General features: G+C 38.3%; 1 protein-coding gene across 2 annotated transcripts in view; it reads right to left on the bottom strand.

Moving 5' to 3' along the window:
* xrn1 (5'-3' exoribonuclease 1) overlaps nt 1-8,364 on the bottom strand; it is a 40,938-nt gene extending 32,574 nt beyond the window's left edge. The window contains exons 1-7 of one of the 2 annotated variants that reach the window (XM_086043107.1): nt 8,249-8,364; nt 3,522-3,754; nt 2,849-2,946; nt 2,000-2,109; nt 1,788-1,898; nt 1,619-1,704; nt 10-97 (exon numbers count right to left, since the gene is read on the bottom strand). In XM_086043107.1, the coding sequence (XP_085899233.1) occupies nt 10-97; nt 1,619-1,704; nt 1,788-1,898; nt 2,000-2,109; nt 2,849-2,946; nt 3,522-3,724 (696 nt within the window). In that variant the 5' untranslated portion in view covers nt 3,725-3,754; nt 8,249-8,364. Of the gene's footprint in view, nt 1-9; nt 98-1,618; nt 1,705-1,787; nt 1,899-1,999; nt 2,110-2,848; nt 2,947-3,521; nt 3,755-5,709; nt 5,916-8,248 lie in introns of those variants that run through there. The other variant, XM_086043106.1, reaches the window with a different exon arrangement.
* Nucleotides 8,365-14,313: the final 5,949 nt, after the last annotated feature.

Genomic DNA, 14,313 nt, shown 5'->3' on the forward strand with positions numbered 1-14,313 from the left:
ATCTCTTACTTTAACCTCAGAGAACTCATAGTTAATGTATTCCCTCATCAGAGACAAGTGAAGCAAATGGAACGTTGTCTCCTCTGGAGCAGTTATCCTGGAAGGGATGAGACATTGGATTTATTCAGCAAGCAGTTTTCAAGCACCTTAATGACCTTATCAAGTTATTTTCATTGTTTGTTTCTAAATCCATGAAATGTGTTTGAAGATGAGTGCTGAAAACATGTGAAAAGACTGAGAACAATGTGGTAGCGAATTGGTGAGACAGCGTTTAAACTCGTTTTTCACCTCAGTCATACAGATTTTTGGGCATGGCTAAAACGGTGCCCAGTGATGCACTCGGGCCCCTGGTCTGAGTTGTCGCCACCCTACTACGTAAAACCCCATGAGCATTGTACCGGTTCTACCACGAAATAGCCTGTTTCCGCGTTTCCATTACAATTTCTCAGGGTCGCGCGGTTACAATGGAACCCTTCCTCAGAACCTTTTCCAACCTTTTTTTTCCCCCAAAATAAAAACATAGTTCTTGTTAAAATGCACTATTCCAAATTATTATGCACAGCAGTGTTTCAAGACATCTTATAGGTTCTAAAAACTTAAGAGTCATTTGTTGAATTTGCTCACATAAAACTCACTTATATGCATATTTTTGTCCTCTTTCTTTGACACTAAGATACCAATCACTTCGATAGGGTATGGTGCAATGACTTTTTTGTAGTGCCATCAAGCGATTACATTTTTTTAAACTAATTAATCGCAACATTTTCCATAATTGATCACGATTAATCGCATTTTTCATTTTTTACAAAGCTTGGAACAGATATTTACTTGAGTCAAATCTTGGAATGAATATGGAAAAAAAATAAAAGGATATTTCAATACAAAGAGTGTTCTAATAGCTTTCTTTGATCTTTGAATAAGATTCTTTTCCTGTAAAATACAACAGTTGAACGATACACCAAAGACGTACAAATAATATGGTATTTGAATTTGGCTGTGCAAAGTGTGCAAATTATTTTGGATTTCTCCAATGAGCCATCAAGCCACTTTTTAAAGTAAAACTACTGGTACGTAAAAATCCATGAGAGGTCAGCTGCTACAGGAAGTAAATTAAACAGAGTTAACTGAGTTCATTTTTTTTTTTTGTGCGTTATGAAATTTAAATCAATCCCCATAGTTAATGGTTTAATTTTGACAGCCCTACTTTTTTGTTGTCATGTTACATACATTAGAATGAACTTATCAGTACCATAAATGTGCCTTTGTTTTCCTAAAATATATCACTCGAATAAAAGACAATTTGATACGTAACTCGATATATTTGAAAGTGGAACAATTTGATTCAATGCTCTTGCGTGTTTTAAATTAAAAAAATAATAAATAAATAAAAAGATTTTCCGGTTCATACCTATTTTTGTTACACCCCTGTCAGGCAAACATTTTCTTTAATTTGTCAATCAAATAAGCAATGCTCAGTCAGTCAGCTAATCACACTGCAAAAAAAAAAAAAAAACAGCTTTGAAAAAAACGTACATCCATATTTAGAATTTAATTAAGTTTAAGACCTTGATCGTTCAATACTAAAAATGTTAGCTTTATCAAGAACAACAATTCAAACCTTTTCTGAGATTTCTTTCCTCCAAAGCGAACTTCTTCTCTGAGCAGGGAGAAATTTGGCTCATGGCTGGTCAAACCCAACATGATCTATTAATGGGTCAAAACAACATGAGAATAACCGAGAGACCTGACGCACATCCACATCAAATTCACATGTACACAAAACATACCAGATCGGCATCCAGGCCATATAAGCAGTGCCGGGTGTTGGGGTCATGAAGTGGCTTCGCGGTCTCTGAACGTATGAATTCCATGATCTTATGCTCACCCTCGCCAGGGGTCTATAGAATAGATGGGAAGTCTCCAACTTGGTCACTAAATCAATCTTGGCAAGATGTTTCTCAACTCCAAAGTGTTAACGTTGGCAAATACACACACACACCTCATGACCCGACAAGTAGATTTTGACATTCTGCCAAAGTTTGTCAGTAGAGAGTTTGTTGTGGACAAAATACTTCAGCTGCTCTTGGAGTCTCACCATGAACTCAGTGCCTGGAAGGAGATGAACAAGTACTGGTATGTTAAATTTACCGGTACTCATGCTTTCAAAATATGTTGTGACTATTGTCTTTTCTATTATCACCCGATATTAAAAAAGGGGTATATTTGGCTTTTTTTTTAATTTAAAAAAAAAAAAAGGCAAGGCATCTTTACGTGATTTGATGTAGGACATTTAAAATCATTTAAAAACGACTAAAGACATTTTTTTAAAGTACAGAAATAAAAGAGTTTACTAAAATTAAAGAACGTCAGAGCAAGAAAACATTTAAAAAACTTTAAAAAAGCTTTACAGGAGTACAATCATAAGCATGAGAAAAATAGCATAGTTTTTAATCTGGATTTAAAACCATACACACTTGGGGCTTATTTCACTTGTGTTGGCATCTTATTGTATTTGTGTGCAGCAAAACAAATAAATACTACACACTAATTGCTTCACCAGATTTTAGGTAGAATTGGTTACGGGGAAAACAAAGAATTTAATTCATTTTGGTAGAAGGCTGTAACAAAATGTGGACTAAGTAAAGGGCTATCACTACCTTCTAAATGCACAGTATAATACAAATTACAATAGATTGATATGCAAATGAATAATGGTAATCAAATGAAATATCAAACACGTATTGTAGAAAAAGTATGACGGGTAAAAGCAAAAAAATAAAACTGATTGCAATATAGTTAGGTCAGAAGTATATGAAAAAGGGGGTGTCAAAAAAAAAAAAGGACCTACCTGGGGTGATGCAGTTTGAGTCGAACCTAGCTTCTGTGGGTAACACCTCTCCTTTATCCAGAGCTTTTTTTATTTTCTCTTCTGCTTCTTTGGCAGACCTTCATACACAAACACACATGGCACAGATACACTTCATGCTGTCTCAAAAACTAATTGATGCTCTTAAAAGTGGAGCAAATTATTCATATGACAAAAAAAAATATCGCACCCTGCTGACTGAAAACATCCAGTGGCTCATTCAAGAACTGTCCAAAAATATGGAAACAAAGGAAGGCTTCCTTTCCAAGCACTGCCTTGGTGACCTTAAGCAAGGCTTCAAACCCACAAATGCAACTCCCAAGTGTTTTTTTGTGCCTTTCCGGTTTTGACTCTGCTCGTGTTTTTATTATTCTTTGGCCTTTTCTGCAAAACTCCTTTCAAAATACCACCACCCTAAACAAGTTATTTAATTTTACAGTTGCTGATTAGCAATTCTTTCAATAATGAATTAACCTGTCAGTCTTTTTTTCAATTAATTGATTAATCATTTGAGTTTTACAGGTTATAGGTTACATCAATGATCTCAAAAAGTTTTCAAATGATTTATATTGGTCACATTTTTTCTATCACAAAAACCTGGCACTTGAACCGGCGTGTGTAAACTTTTTATATCCACTGTGAACCCTGAACCCACCGGAATCTCCGCCCTCTCTGCTGGTTCATCTTTGCCCTTGGCGCCACACCATCAACTGCCATGAAGAAGACTTTACGTGGCTTGATGATTCTGAAAAGCACCTCCAAGTAATGGAAAATGTCTGCAAAAATCTTCTCTTCAGAGATGCGGAAGTGAACGTCTTCATCATTTGGGTGAGAACACTGATGGATGATCCCATTCATGTCCAGATAGAGATTGTCAAATTCTGGGATCTGAAAAAACAAAATAAAACAAACAAAAAATTATGATTTTGTATGGTAAGAAGCGAAATTCAAACGGCCATTACATGGCCGTTTGAGTTTCACTTCTTAAGAATACAGTATATACAATAAACATAACAGTATTTTACAGAGCTGTTCACTTGACCCTTTTTTGCCGGTCCGGCCGCGACCCTCCACCCTTGACCTGGGTACCTTCCCTGCCGCGACTCCCTGCCCTTATTCATAAACATTGTCAGCCCCCGCCCCGTTCCGCCCTCTGGCCCCCCCCAAAAAAAAAGTGTCCGTGATTGACGCTGCCGCGGGAGAGATGCTAACGGCAGAAGCTTTTTAAGGATCATTAGCTGGCTAATTTACTATTCGAACTCGCTGTGGACACGCTTCAAAATGTGCCACTAGCACTTTACTTTATTCAACTGCATGTGCTTACTTCCATTGCGAGCCCCGGGGTTGGTTTTGTCGTATTGTATAATTATTCACTTCAAAAAGACAGGGACAACAATGGATATCGTACCTGCTACAACCATAAAGGGACCGAGATGACTAGACTATGCATTTAATTTTATTGCCAAACTAGTTTGCTTTTGCAGCAGCAACGAGCTGCGTGCTGCATCCTCTCTCTCCTCTCCGTGTGGGAAACTGGATGTCATCGCAACATGTGACATAATGGACCGATCAGAGCAGCAACAATTCCAGATGGGTGCGTGGTATGTGTTGCAGACCTGTCGCCAACAGCACAATGCGTCGGTCACGTGAATCAATGCGGCAGTTGTCGCTCGCGCCGACGCGGGAGTAGAAAGAAGCCTAAAAAGAAACCTTTCACTGAGTAGGCTGAGATGAAATTTGGCCGCCTCGCGACCACGTCAAACGCATGAGGGCCGTTTAGTGGACCGGACTAAAATCCACTTCTGTTCATGCTTAGTCCCGCCCCGCCACACAAAAAATGGGCATCCGGCCAGGCCGGAGGGTCCGACCGGTCGGGCCAAGGGACAGACTGCACAGCTCTGGTAATTTAGGTATGCTACTTGTTTTTTTGCTTGTGTTTAAATTAATATGTTTGTAAATGGTTTCAGGCATTGTGTCTTTGCTTGCGTGAAGAACACCGAGTTGCCTTGTGCATGAAATGTACTATGTAAATAAAGCTGCCTTGCCTAACAAATATACAGGTAATCAAACACATATGTGTACATATGTTAAGGACCATGTGTGATGATCTTATGCAAACCTCACAGGCATTTTCAGAATGGTTACTAGAACAATTTGGAACTGGTCTCCCTCACGAGGACCTGATTTTCTGTGGCCTTATCTCGGCAGTGGAAAGAGATCTATGTCCAAAAAAACATGATGACCGCACCAGCTAAAATGATGTAACAGTAACTCAAGCTCCGCAATACATTGCACCGTTTTAACCCAACCACCTAAACACTACTGACAACATTTCTGGAACGTTTGTTTTAGCTTTAAAATATCTAATTTATAATTTCACCATTGGCTGTCCTAAGTGTACAGTACATATTTGAGTATTGCATGACACAATGGCCACATTACTTAACAAATCCGAAGGACGCAGCTGTCAACAATAACGAGAAGAAATATTGATTTTATCAACGTAAATGTCTGTCACCGACTTTCTAATTACACACAAAAAAAGTTGTACTCAAACAATTTACTCTACACAATAATTGTTTTAACAACAGCTTGAATTATTAAACACTTATTCGGCAAAGAACATCGTTCAGTAATTAGAGACGGTAACTCGACAGTTAATTGAAAATCAAAAGCGATGCTAACTAGGGATGACATTTAATCGGTCATTAAAACTAGTCAACTGCATTAGAACTTCAACAGCCCGTATTTAATCAAGCCGGTAGCTAAGTGCTATCTATGCTAACGCTGCTACGGTCGGTAAATCGGAGCTGTAACGCTATCCACGGTCACCACTATCTTACCTGATGTTCCTTGACAACTTCACTGAGACAAGGATAACGCTCTGAAATCCACCGATAAAACTTTGGGACCCCCATTTTCACTGTAACACTAAATGCCTCTGCCTTACAAACAAAACCGAGCGACTACGCTAAATTGTGTGGAAGTGGAACCCGGTTTTGTTTTCAGCGGCCGCAATCGAGCTAGTTGTCCGTCGTACGTCGGCAAAATCAATCCGCCATGTTGTTGTCTGCATATAGTTCCTGTCTTGTTATTATTACGTAGACGTACGGAAAATACAGTAACAATTACATTAAAGTAAAAACAACAACAACAACAGCAACAAAAATCTAATAGACACGGGTGACTTGCATGCCCTTAACACTACAACGCCCAGGTTTTTTTTTTTTTTTTACAACGTTTTTACAACAACTATTGAACAAATCTGGGTGATATTTGACAAACAACTCTGCTGGCTACAATTAGCCAAATCAACATACTAACCTCAATTTTGTCTATATTATTTTTAATCTATTGAGAAAAAGTGTATTGTCTTGTTTTACTAAACTGATCCGTACTAAACTGTGTAGATATGGTATGTATAGTTATAATTACGAAATACAAATTAAATTTTAAACAAAATGATAAGCCGTATGTCATTAAAATTGTGTCGTTACACTTTAATAATTATAACGTCAATTTTATATTTGTTGTTCCTAGTCAGGACTGCCAAATACATAGATAAGTGGGAAGTATAATTTTTTTGACAGCGATATAATGATACAGTTCGCCCATTGACGGCTGGGATAGGCTCCAGCAACTCCCCGCGACCCTGTATAGGATAAGCTGTTTGGAAGATGACATGAAGATAATGATACAGTGATGACTTACAATAATATAGAGGACCAAAACTGCCAAAATAAAAAAGAAATAAAAGTGAAATTAAAACCAAATACTAAAAAATATAATTGAAATAAAATCAAATAGGAGTGAATTGATATTTAACTGTATTTATGTTTATTTATTTCCATATTTATTTTGCAATTTTTTGTGTATTTATTTTGACTTTTATTTTGTATTTGTATTTATATATTTTTTGTTCTTATTTCAATATATTTATTTCAGTTATTTTTTTGTATTTTCACTTTCATTTATTTATTTTCGATTTGGGCAGTTTCGGTCCTGCAGTGCTGAAGGAAATGTTATTCAAATTAGGGAGCGGTCCAAAATGTGTCTTAGGGTTAGGGTTAGGGTTGAGCTATTCGCCTATTGGTTTACCGATTTATTTCAGTTATTTTTTTGTATTTTCACTTTCATTTATTTATTTTCGATTTGGGCAGTTTCGGTCCTGCAGTGCTGAAGGAAATGTTATTCAAATTAGGGAGCGGTCCAAAATGTGTTTTAGGGTTAGGGTTAGGGTTGAGCTATTCGCCTATTGGTTTACTGATATGTCAGTGCAGCGCACAGCATCAACCTATCCAATAGACCCGCGAAGCCTCCGTCGCCCGTCAGCGCTTGTTTCCACGAGCGAAACGCCCAGAGGTGGGTAGAGTAGCCAAAAAAAGTATTCAAGTAAAAGTACTGTTACTTCAGAATAATATGACTCAAGTAGAAGTAAAAAGTAGCCATCCAAATAATTACTTGAGTAAAAGTAAAAAAGTACTTGGTGAAAAAACTACCGTTTCATTCAAAGCAACGTCTCATTTTTTAAATTTTTTTCAAAACAACCATTCAATCAGACGAAAATACAAAATAATCATCTTCAGGCCCATCCAATCAATAAAATGCATAACATTTAATTAAAGAATAGCTTAAAATAATCTCAAAGTAAATTCAACTACTTTAATAAACAATAAAATAATAATAGTATAAATAAAAGAAGTAAATTAAAGGGACATTTGGGTGAGCTTAATATTGGCACTTATATAATAGGTTTGCATGTAAAAATGACATTAGTACTAAAATGTCTACCTCAAAAGACTCTGTAGTGATTTAAAGTGTTTTTTGTGATTAGGTTTACGACAAATTTCCCCGCCCCCAAAAGGGGCGTGGCTTATGTTATGTTTTCGGTCTCAGCCGTCTACATCACGAGAGGAAGGCAATATTGGTAATATTGCTCGCTTTGTCAGTTCTGTTGTCTAAAGCAGTGACCGATCGCCACCAAAATGCAAATGCACATTACTACTCTTGTCCACTTCAACCTGTGAAAGTATAAAAGTGTTCTGCACAATAGTTTAGATTTATTGACATAAAACGTGATCCCATCATGATCACCTCCACAAAATCAAAAATACCGTGGCGATTGCTCCTCCATTTTCACAAGCTGAAGCGGACAAGAGCATGAATGCGCACACGCACCCTGACTGGTTATATTTCGGACATTTAGCGACGCTAGACTCGTATCGCAGGAGGGAGAGAGACGGCGGCTTGCAGCAGCAGCAGGCAGATTAGAGCCCCCCGCTTCCCTCCCCGGCTAAAGGTAGGATTGGGACGGCTAATAGCAGCAACTAGCTTCAGGCCGTTAAAACAAAAGGTGTTAACACAACAACATTAGCTCCTTACTGTCCGCCCAGCGTGTGGAGGTGAAGATGAGCCTCTGTCTTCATGTCGCCTCGCAAGCAGTCGCGTGCGGTGTCCCTGCTTGCTTGCTTGCTTGCAGCCGTGACCTGCCTGAGTGAAGCGGCGTGAGAGTGACGAAAGCCCTCATCGAACAGCGAACAAAAAGGTTCGGCGAGGCTGACTGCACAGACGAGTGTGGCTGCATTGGAACGTGCCATTTCGGCTGCTACCTTCCAAATTGGACAGCGCGTTCTAAGTCGAAAAAATGGTAAACTTACTTATTTACTAATTTCTCCAAAATGAATGGATGAAAGAGAAAATGGCAACTACCGCTGTGTTTATTTGACACTCTTATGTTATTGCTGTGTCATCTTTATTCCCACAATATCTGTATATTATTTTAATTACGTTTTGTGATTAATATGTTACCTTGCTCTTAGTTAGATGTTAGCTAGACCACTACTGCTGAATGCAAGAGGTTTACTGTTAATCTGTTGCAGTTGTCAATGTTGGTAGATTTATATTGTTTTTCACGTCCTTATTATTGATTTATTTTAATGCAGGTCTTCCTCATCTTTGTCATTAAAACTCATATTGACATTGATGAGTGTCATTCTTCAAATAGCACAAAATTTCAGCACCTGTACTTTTTTTCAACAGGCTTCGCAGGCAGAACAAGGAAGCCCATGAACTCGTATAAACTGTGTGTGTGTATGTGCGTGCGTGTGTTTCAGTCTGTATGTATGTGGCAAAACATGCAAAACAAACATTTCACTCAGTGATGTCTATTAAGCTTTAACAGTAGTTGGCTCTCAAGGTTCTTGCAGTGAAACTGTGATTGTTTAGCAGTAAACAGGAGTCCAGCAGGACTGAAAAGTCTCTCACAGGCTGCAGATGCAGCGATCCATTTCATCCGAGAACAACACTTTCCCGCAGCTGAAGTTGAATATGATCACGTGACGAGACTGCCATACGGCTACGTTTGATTGGTGAAGCACAGTCACATGTTAAGGCCCTGATACACCAAAACGACGTTCACCAACAGTGACAGACGCTTACCCCCTATGGGGTCCGGCCGGCCGTCGGCATGTCACGCTGGCAAGACACACCGCAACGACAGACAGCGACGCTGACAATTAAAGTACCTTCTGCGCATGCATAAGATGTAATACCCTTCCATACCATCGGCGGCGGTAGTCACTATTTCTCATTGTTAGAAAAATCCAACCGGAAAGATGTTGGCCGGGGGCGGATTATAACAACGTAAACAATGCATTCGGCTATATTCTTCGCTCAAGATGAACTCCCACGCGAAGTAAACCCTCACATTCTTGACATGGTATTGTGAAATACTTACATTGTCAACCCTCGCTCTTGTACTTGTAAGAAGATTAAGGCAGAGAGGATCCAAGATGGCGGAGTGAGTGGTTGCTTTTTGCATACTCTCTTAAAATGTTTTTGTTCAGTCCTTGAATTTTCATTTCCCCTTGCGACAACCCAAGATTTTTGTTTTGGATACTTTTGACGTTAAAAACAGACTATTAATACCTACGGATTCAAGATTTTTGGGGACTTAAGAAGACGGCCTGTATGCAAATATGTCCGACCGCAACTACACTTCTGCTGGTAACGAGGACTGTGGGCACAGCGACAGTGAAGACATTGAGGTAGATGGTAACACTTCCAAAAGGAGCGAAATGAATCTGAGTCACACACCTATTAAAAGTCCCAACGCTAAAAAAGAGGAGAATATAAGTGTTACCATTCTCAATGCTATTCACGCTCTGACGGTAAAAGTGGATGGGCAGACTGAACTATTGAAAATAAACGTATTGAAGCAAACGCAACGGCTGCAAGAGAAAACAAGCAAGAAATTTTCCAAATTTTACCATTTTACAGAAGAAAGTTGAGGAGCTTCAAAAACAAAACAGCGATTTGAAAAGTGCTTGTGAAGAGCAAGCTCGATACAAGAGGAGATGGAATTTGAGACTGACTGGCTTACGTGAAAAAGACGGAGAAAATATTTGTGAAGTCGTCATCGGAATACTTACCCGAGTTCTACCAATATCCTTGGATCGGCTGCGTGATACTGTGGATATTGTCCACCGCCTGGGAAAGAAAAACGCCCGGCTTCATCAAACACATCGCGGGCAATCATCATTCAGTTCAGGATGCGTACCATCCGTGATGAAGTATGGAGAGCATCGAGGGAGGCAAGAGTGTGCAGGGAGATGCACCTTCGTTTCAAAGAAGATTTTTCCAAGGAGGACCGAGAAGCTCGCATTAAGCTGTGGCCACAGGTTCAAGAAGCCAGGAAACAGGGGAAACGAGCCTTTTTGAAAGAAGGATTTGCTCTGATCGACAATCAATGTGTGGATCCTGATTGAGCATCCTTTTAAGGTTTGCTTTCATCCAGCGTCGGTATTATGACTTTTGTTCTTTTTGTCAAGTTCAGAAAATTGAGGGTTGTTGCTGGGAAAAACACACACAAAAAAAGAAAGATGTTGAGGACATATGTGACACTCATTCCTGCACTGCATCATTTTCTTTGTGTTCTAAACTTAGAATCTGGTGAATGTTATCCTTTATTTTGTTTAATGCTAGGGGATTAAAAGACAATGTGAAACGAAAGGCAATTTTTCTTTTTTGTAAGGAGCAAAAGAGCAATTTTATTTTTTTACAAGAAACTCATTCTGTCGACACTGACATTGATTTCTGGAAACAACAGTGGGGGGACGCTATATTCTTCAGTCATGCACGCCACACTCGGATGGAGTTATGATCCTAGTCAACAAATTTTCTGGGAATGTAATTAACCATATAGGTGACACTAATGGACATTGGTTAATGGTGGTGATTGACGTTGATAGTGTTAACTATATTTTGGTATGTGTGTATGGTTACAACCAAAGGACTCAAAACAAACAATAAATCTTTAAGTGGGCTATTGGAAAACTGGAAAGTAACTTATAATACGGGCGGCACGGTGGTCGACTGGTTAGCACGTCCGCCTCACAGTTCAGAGGTCGTGGGTTCGATCCCAGCCCCGGCCTCCCTGTGTGGAGTTTGCATGTTCTCCCCGTGCCTGCGTGGGTTTTCTCCGGGTACTCCGGTTTCCTCCCACATTCCAAAAACATGCATGGTAAATTGATTGGACTCTCTAAATTGCCCTTAGGTGTGATTGTGAGTGTGGCTGTTTGTCTTTGTGTGCCCTGCGATTGGCTGGCAACCAATTCAGGGTGTCCCCCGCCTACTGCCCAAAGACAGCCGGGATAGGCTCCAGCACGCCCCGCGACTATTGTGAGGAGAAGCGGTATCGATAATGGATGGATGGATGGATGGATAAATGTGAAATGTCAGCGTCTCCCTTGACTGACCATTGCTCAGTATTAATATCCTTTCGGTTAGGTGGATTTCAGCATATTTCTAACTCTATATGGAAGTTTAACAGCAATCTTCTTGAGGATGAAGAGTTTTGTAATGAAACAAAGAAAATGGTAAAGGAAACTATGGATTTGAAAATGTCACCTTTGATGAAATGAGAGTGGTTTCAATTCAAAATGAGAAAAACTGCTATTAGTATAAGCAAAACCAATTCTAGAGTGAAGAAACAAAAACAGCAATATATTATTAAAGGTATAAATAATTTGTGTCCAGAGTTGGGCAAGTTACTTCCAAAATGTAATGTACGACATATTACTAGTTACTTGCATGTGAAAGTAATACGTTTCTTTACAATATTACTCTATTTGTAGATTAATGCGTTACTCAAGTTTAAGTTACTTTTAAGTTACTTTTTTTTAAATCGGGGATTAATTAATTTAATAACGATTTCAAGACCTTAAAAGGAAAATGCAAAATTTGCTGCCATACTCTAGCTGGTAAAGTTAATTTATGAGCATATTTAACTATATAGTGTGGTCTATAATATTAAATGTTTCGACTCTATGGTGTCTATGGTATCTTTGATCAATATTTGTATCAATAAGTTTTTATTTTTTAAATATAAATATTGGAACTGATATTTTGTCCAGTAAATAAATAATCACAGACTGTAAACCACAAATGAAATTATCATTATTGTCAAATTAATTTACACACTGGGGGCGGCATGGCTCAGTGGTAGAGTGGTCCTTTCCCAACCGGCAGGTTGTGGGTTCAATCCCCAGCCATTGTGACCATGTTGAAGTATCCTTGAGCAAGATACTGAACCCCCAGTTGCTCCCGATGCTGCGTCATCAGGAGGTAGATGAGGTACAGTGTGAAGCGCTTTGAGTAGCAAAGGTAGAAAAGCGCTATACAAGTGACAGTCCATTTGCCATTTATACACAAATAATTGTGATGCATAACATATAATTGGTCTTACAAGATAGATAGATAGAAACACACAGACAGGGCATGTGTAATAAAAGCAAAAATATGTACCGAGGCAAATCTGAGATGACTAAATTTTTTTTCCTTTTTCATTATTATTTTTCTATTTATAATAATTGAAAGTTCAGTTAGTTCTAATATTCTTTTACAACATGGAGACAAAGTTTCGAGGACGATTTGAAAAAAAAGGTAAATAAGAATCGAGCGCATCAGACTCTAATAATGGCGTCTATTGTAGTTTGTCCGATTGATGGTGCCGTAGCGTGACGTCATTGTCACTGGCAGATGATTTGCATTTTGGATTACGAACAGCCAATCAGAATCACTACGTTTTACACATGGCAATTGATGGCACTAAGTTCTATAAATCATATCTAAAAATCACAGTGACTTATTTTTTTGCAGTTTTTTTGTATTTTGTGTCTATGATTTGCATTTTATTTGATAAAACCGTGACAGTGATTATTGTCACAAACAATAACTTCTCAGCCCTTTTAATTGTTGTCAATGGTGTTAAGACAACTGAATTGCTTGGCAGAAAGTTGACTCGCGCACTTAGTTGTTGCGTGGAGTTCCAAGTGCAACAAGAACTTTTAATATGAGTATTGCTGGAAGTACTTTCTTACAATCAAGTGATGTTATGAACTGCCCTACTTGTCAAATGATGTGAACACATGTATTAAAGTCCTGATATTTGTAACGCGTTACCAGTCTCAGAAACTGTAAGAATATTACCAAAAAAAGTAGTTACATTACGTCGTTACTGCGTAAATGTAATGTATTACTGTACTGCATTACTTTTGTAACGCGTTACCCCCAACACTGTTTGTGTCTACAAACAGAATTAACAAGGGAGGAACAATCTAAATGATATGATCTGCAAAACCAATTAGATGATTTATAGTTGGAAAAAGCTAAAGGGGCATTTATTCGCTCGAGAGCTCGATGGTTGGTAGACGGTGAAAAAAAAAATCCTATTTCTTTAGTCTAGAAAAACAAAGACAAACAAAAAAGAAAATTCATCAAATGATGATTCATAATACTATCCTTGCTAACCAAACGCAAGTTAATGAGCAAATAAGAACATTTTATAGTAATTTGCGTAAATCTAAATTTTCAAGGGAGAATTGTCGGTCATTTTTTGAGACAATTCAGGTAGGTAGAAAAGAAATTGATGATGATTTCATGCAACATATGGAGGATGACCTTAAAATAGAAGAATTGTATGAAGCCATTAAACGGATGTCAAAAAGGAGATCTCCAGGGCTTGATGGAATAACTGTGAAATTGTATCTTTTCTTTTGGAGCGATATTAGAGTGATGCTTTATAATGCTCTTGTAGAATGTATTTCAACAGGACACCTGTCTACTACCCCGCGACCTTTGTGAGGATAAGCGGTATAGATAATGGATGGATGGATGTCAACTATGAGACAGGGAATTATCACATTAATTCCAAAACCGAATAAAGACAGACTTTTACTTCAAAATTAGAGGCCAATAACTTTGTTATGTAATGACTACAAATTGTTAGCACATGTTTACTCTAAGACATTTAGATATGGGTTTAACAAATTTAATTGATGAATGTCAATCGGCTTTTATTAAGGGTAGAAGCATACATAACCATACGAGGCTCATTGTCATAGATTATAGTCAATATGTTGGAACTGATAGTTATACTCTTTCTAGAT

Source organism: Filicampus tigris, chromosome 10 (assembly GCF_054856515.1).
Source record: "Filicampus tigris isolate MCC_2025a chromosome 10, RoL_Ftig_1.0, whole genome shotgun sequence".
Taxonomy (NCBI): domain Eukaryota; kingdom Metazoa; phylum Chordata; class Actinopteri; order Syngnathiformes; family Syngnathidae; genus Filicampus; species Filicampus tigris.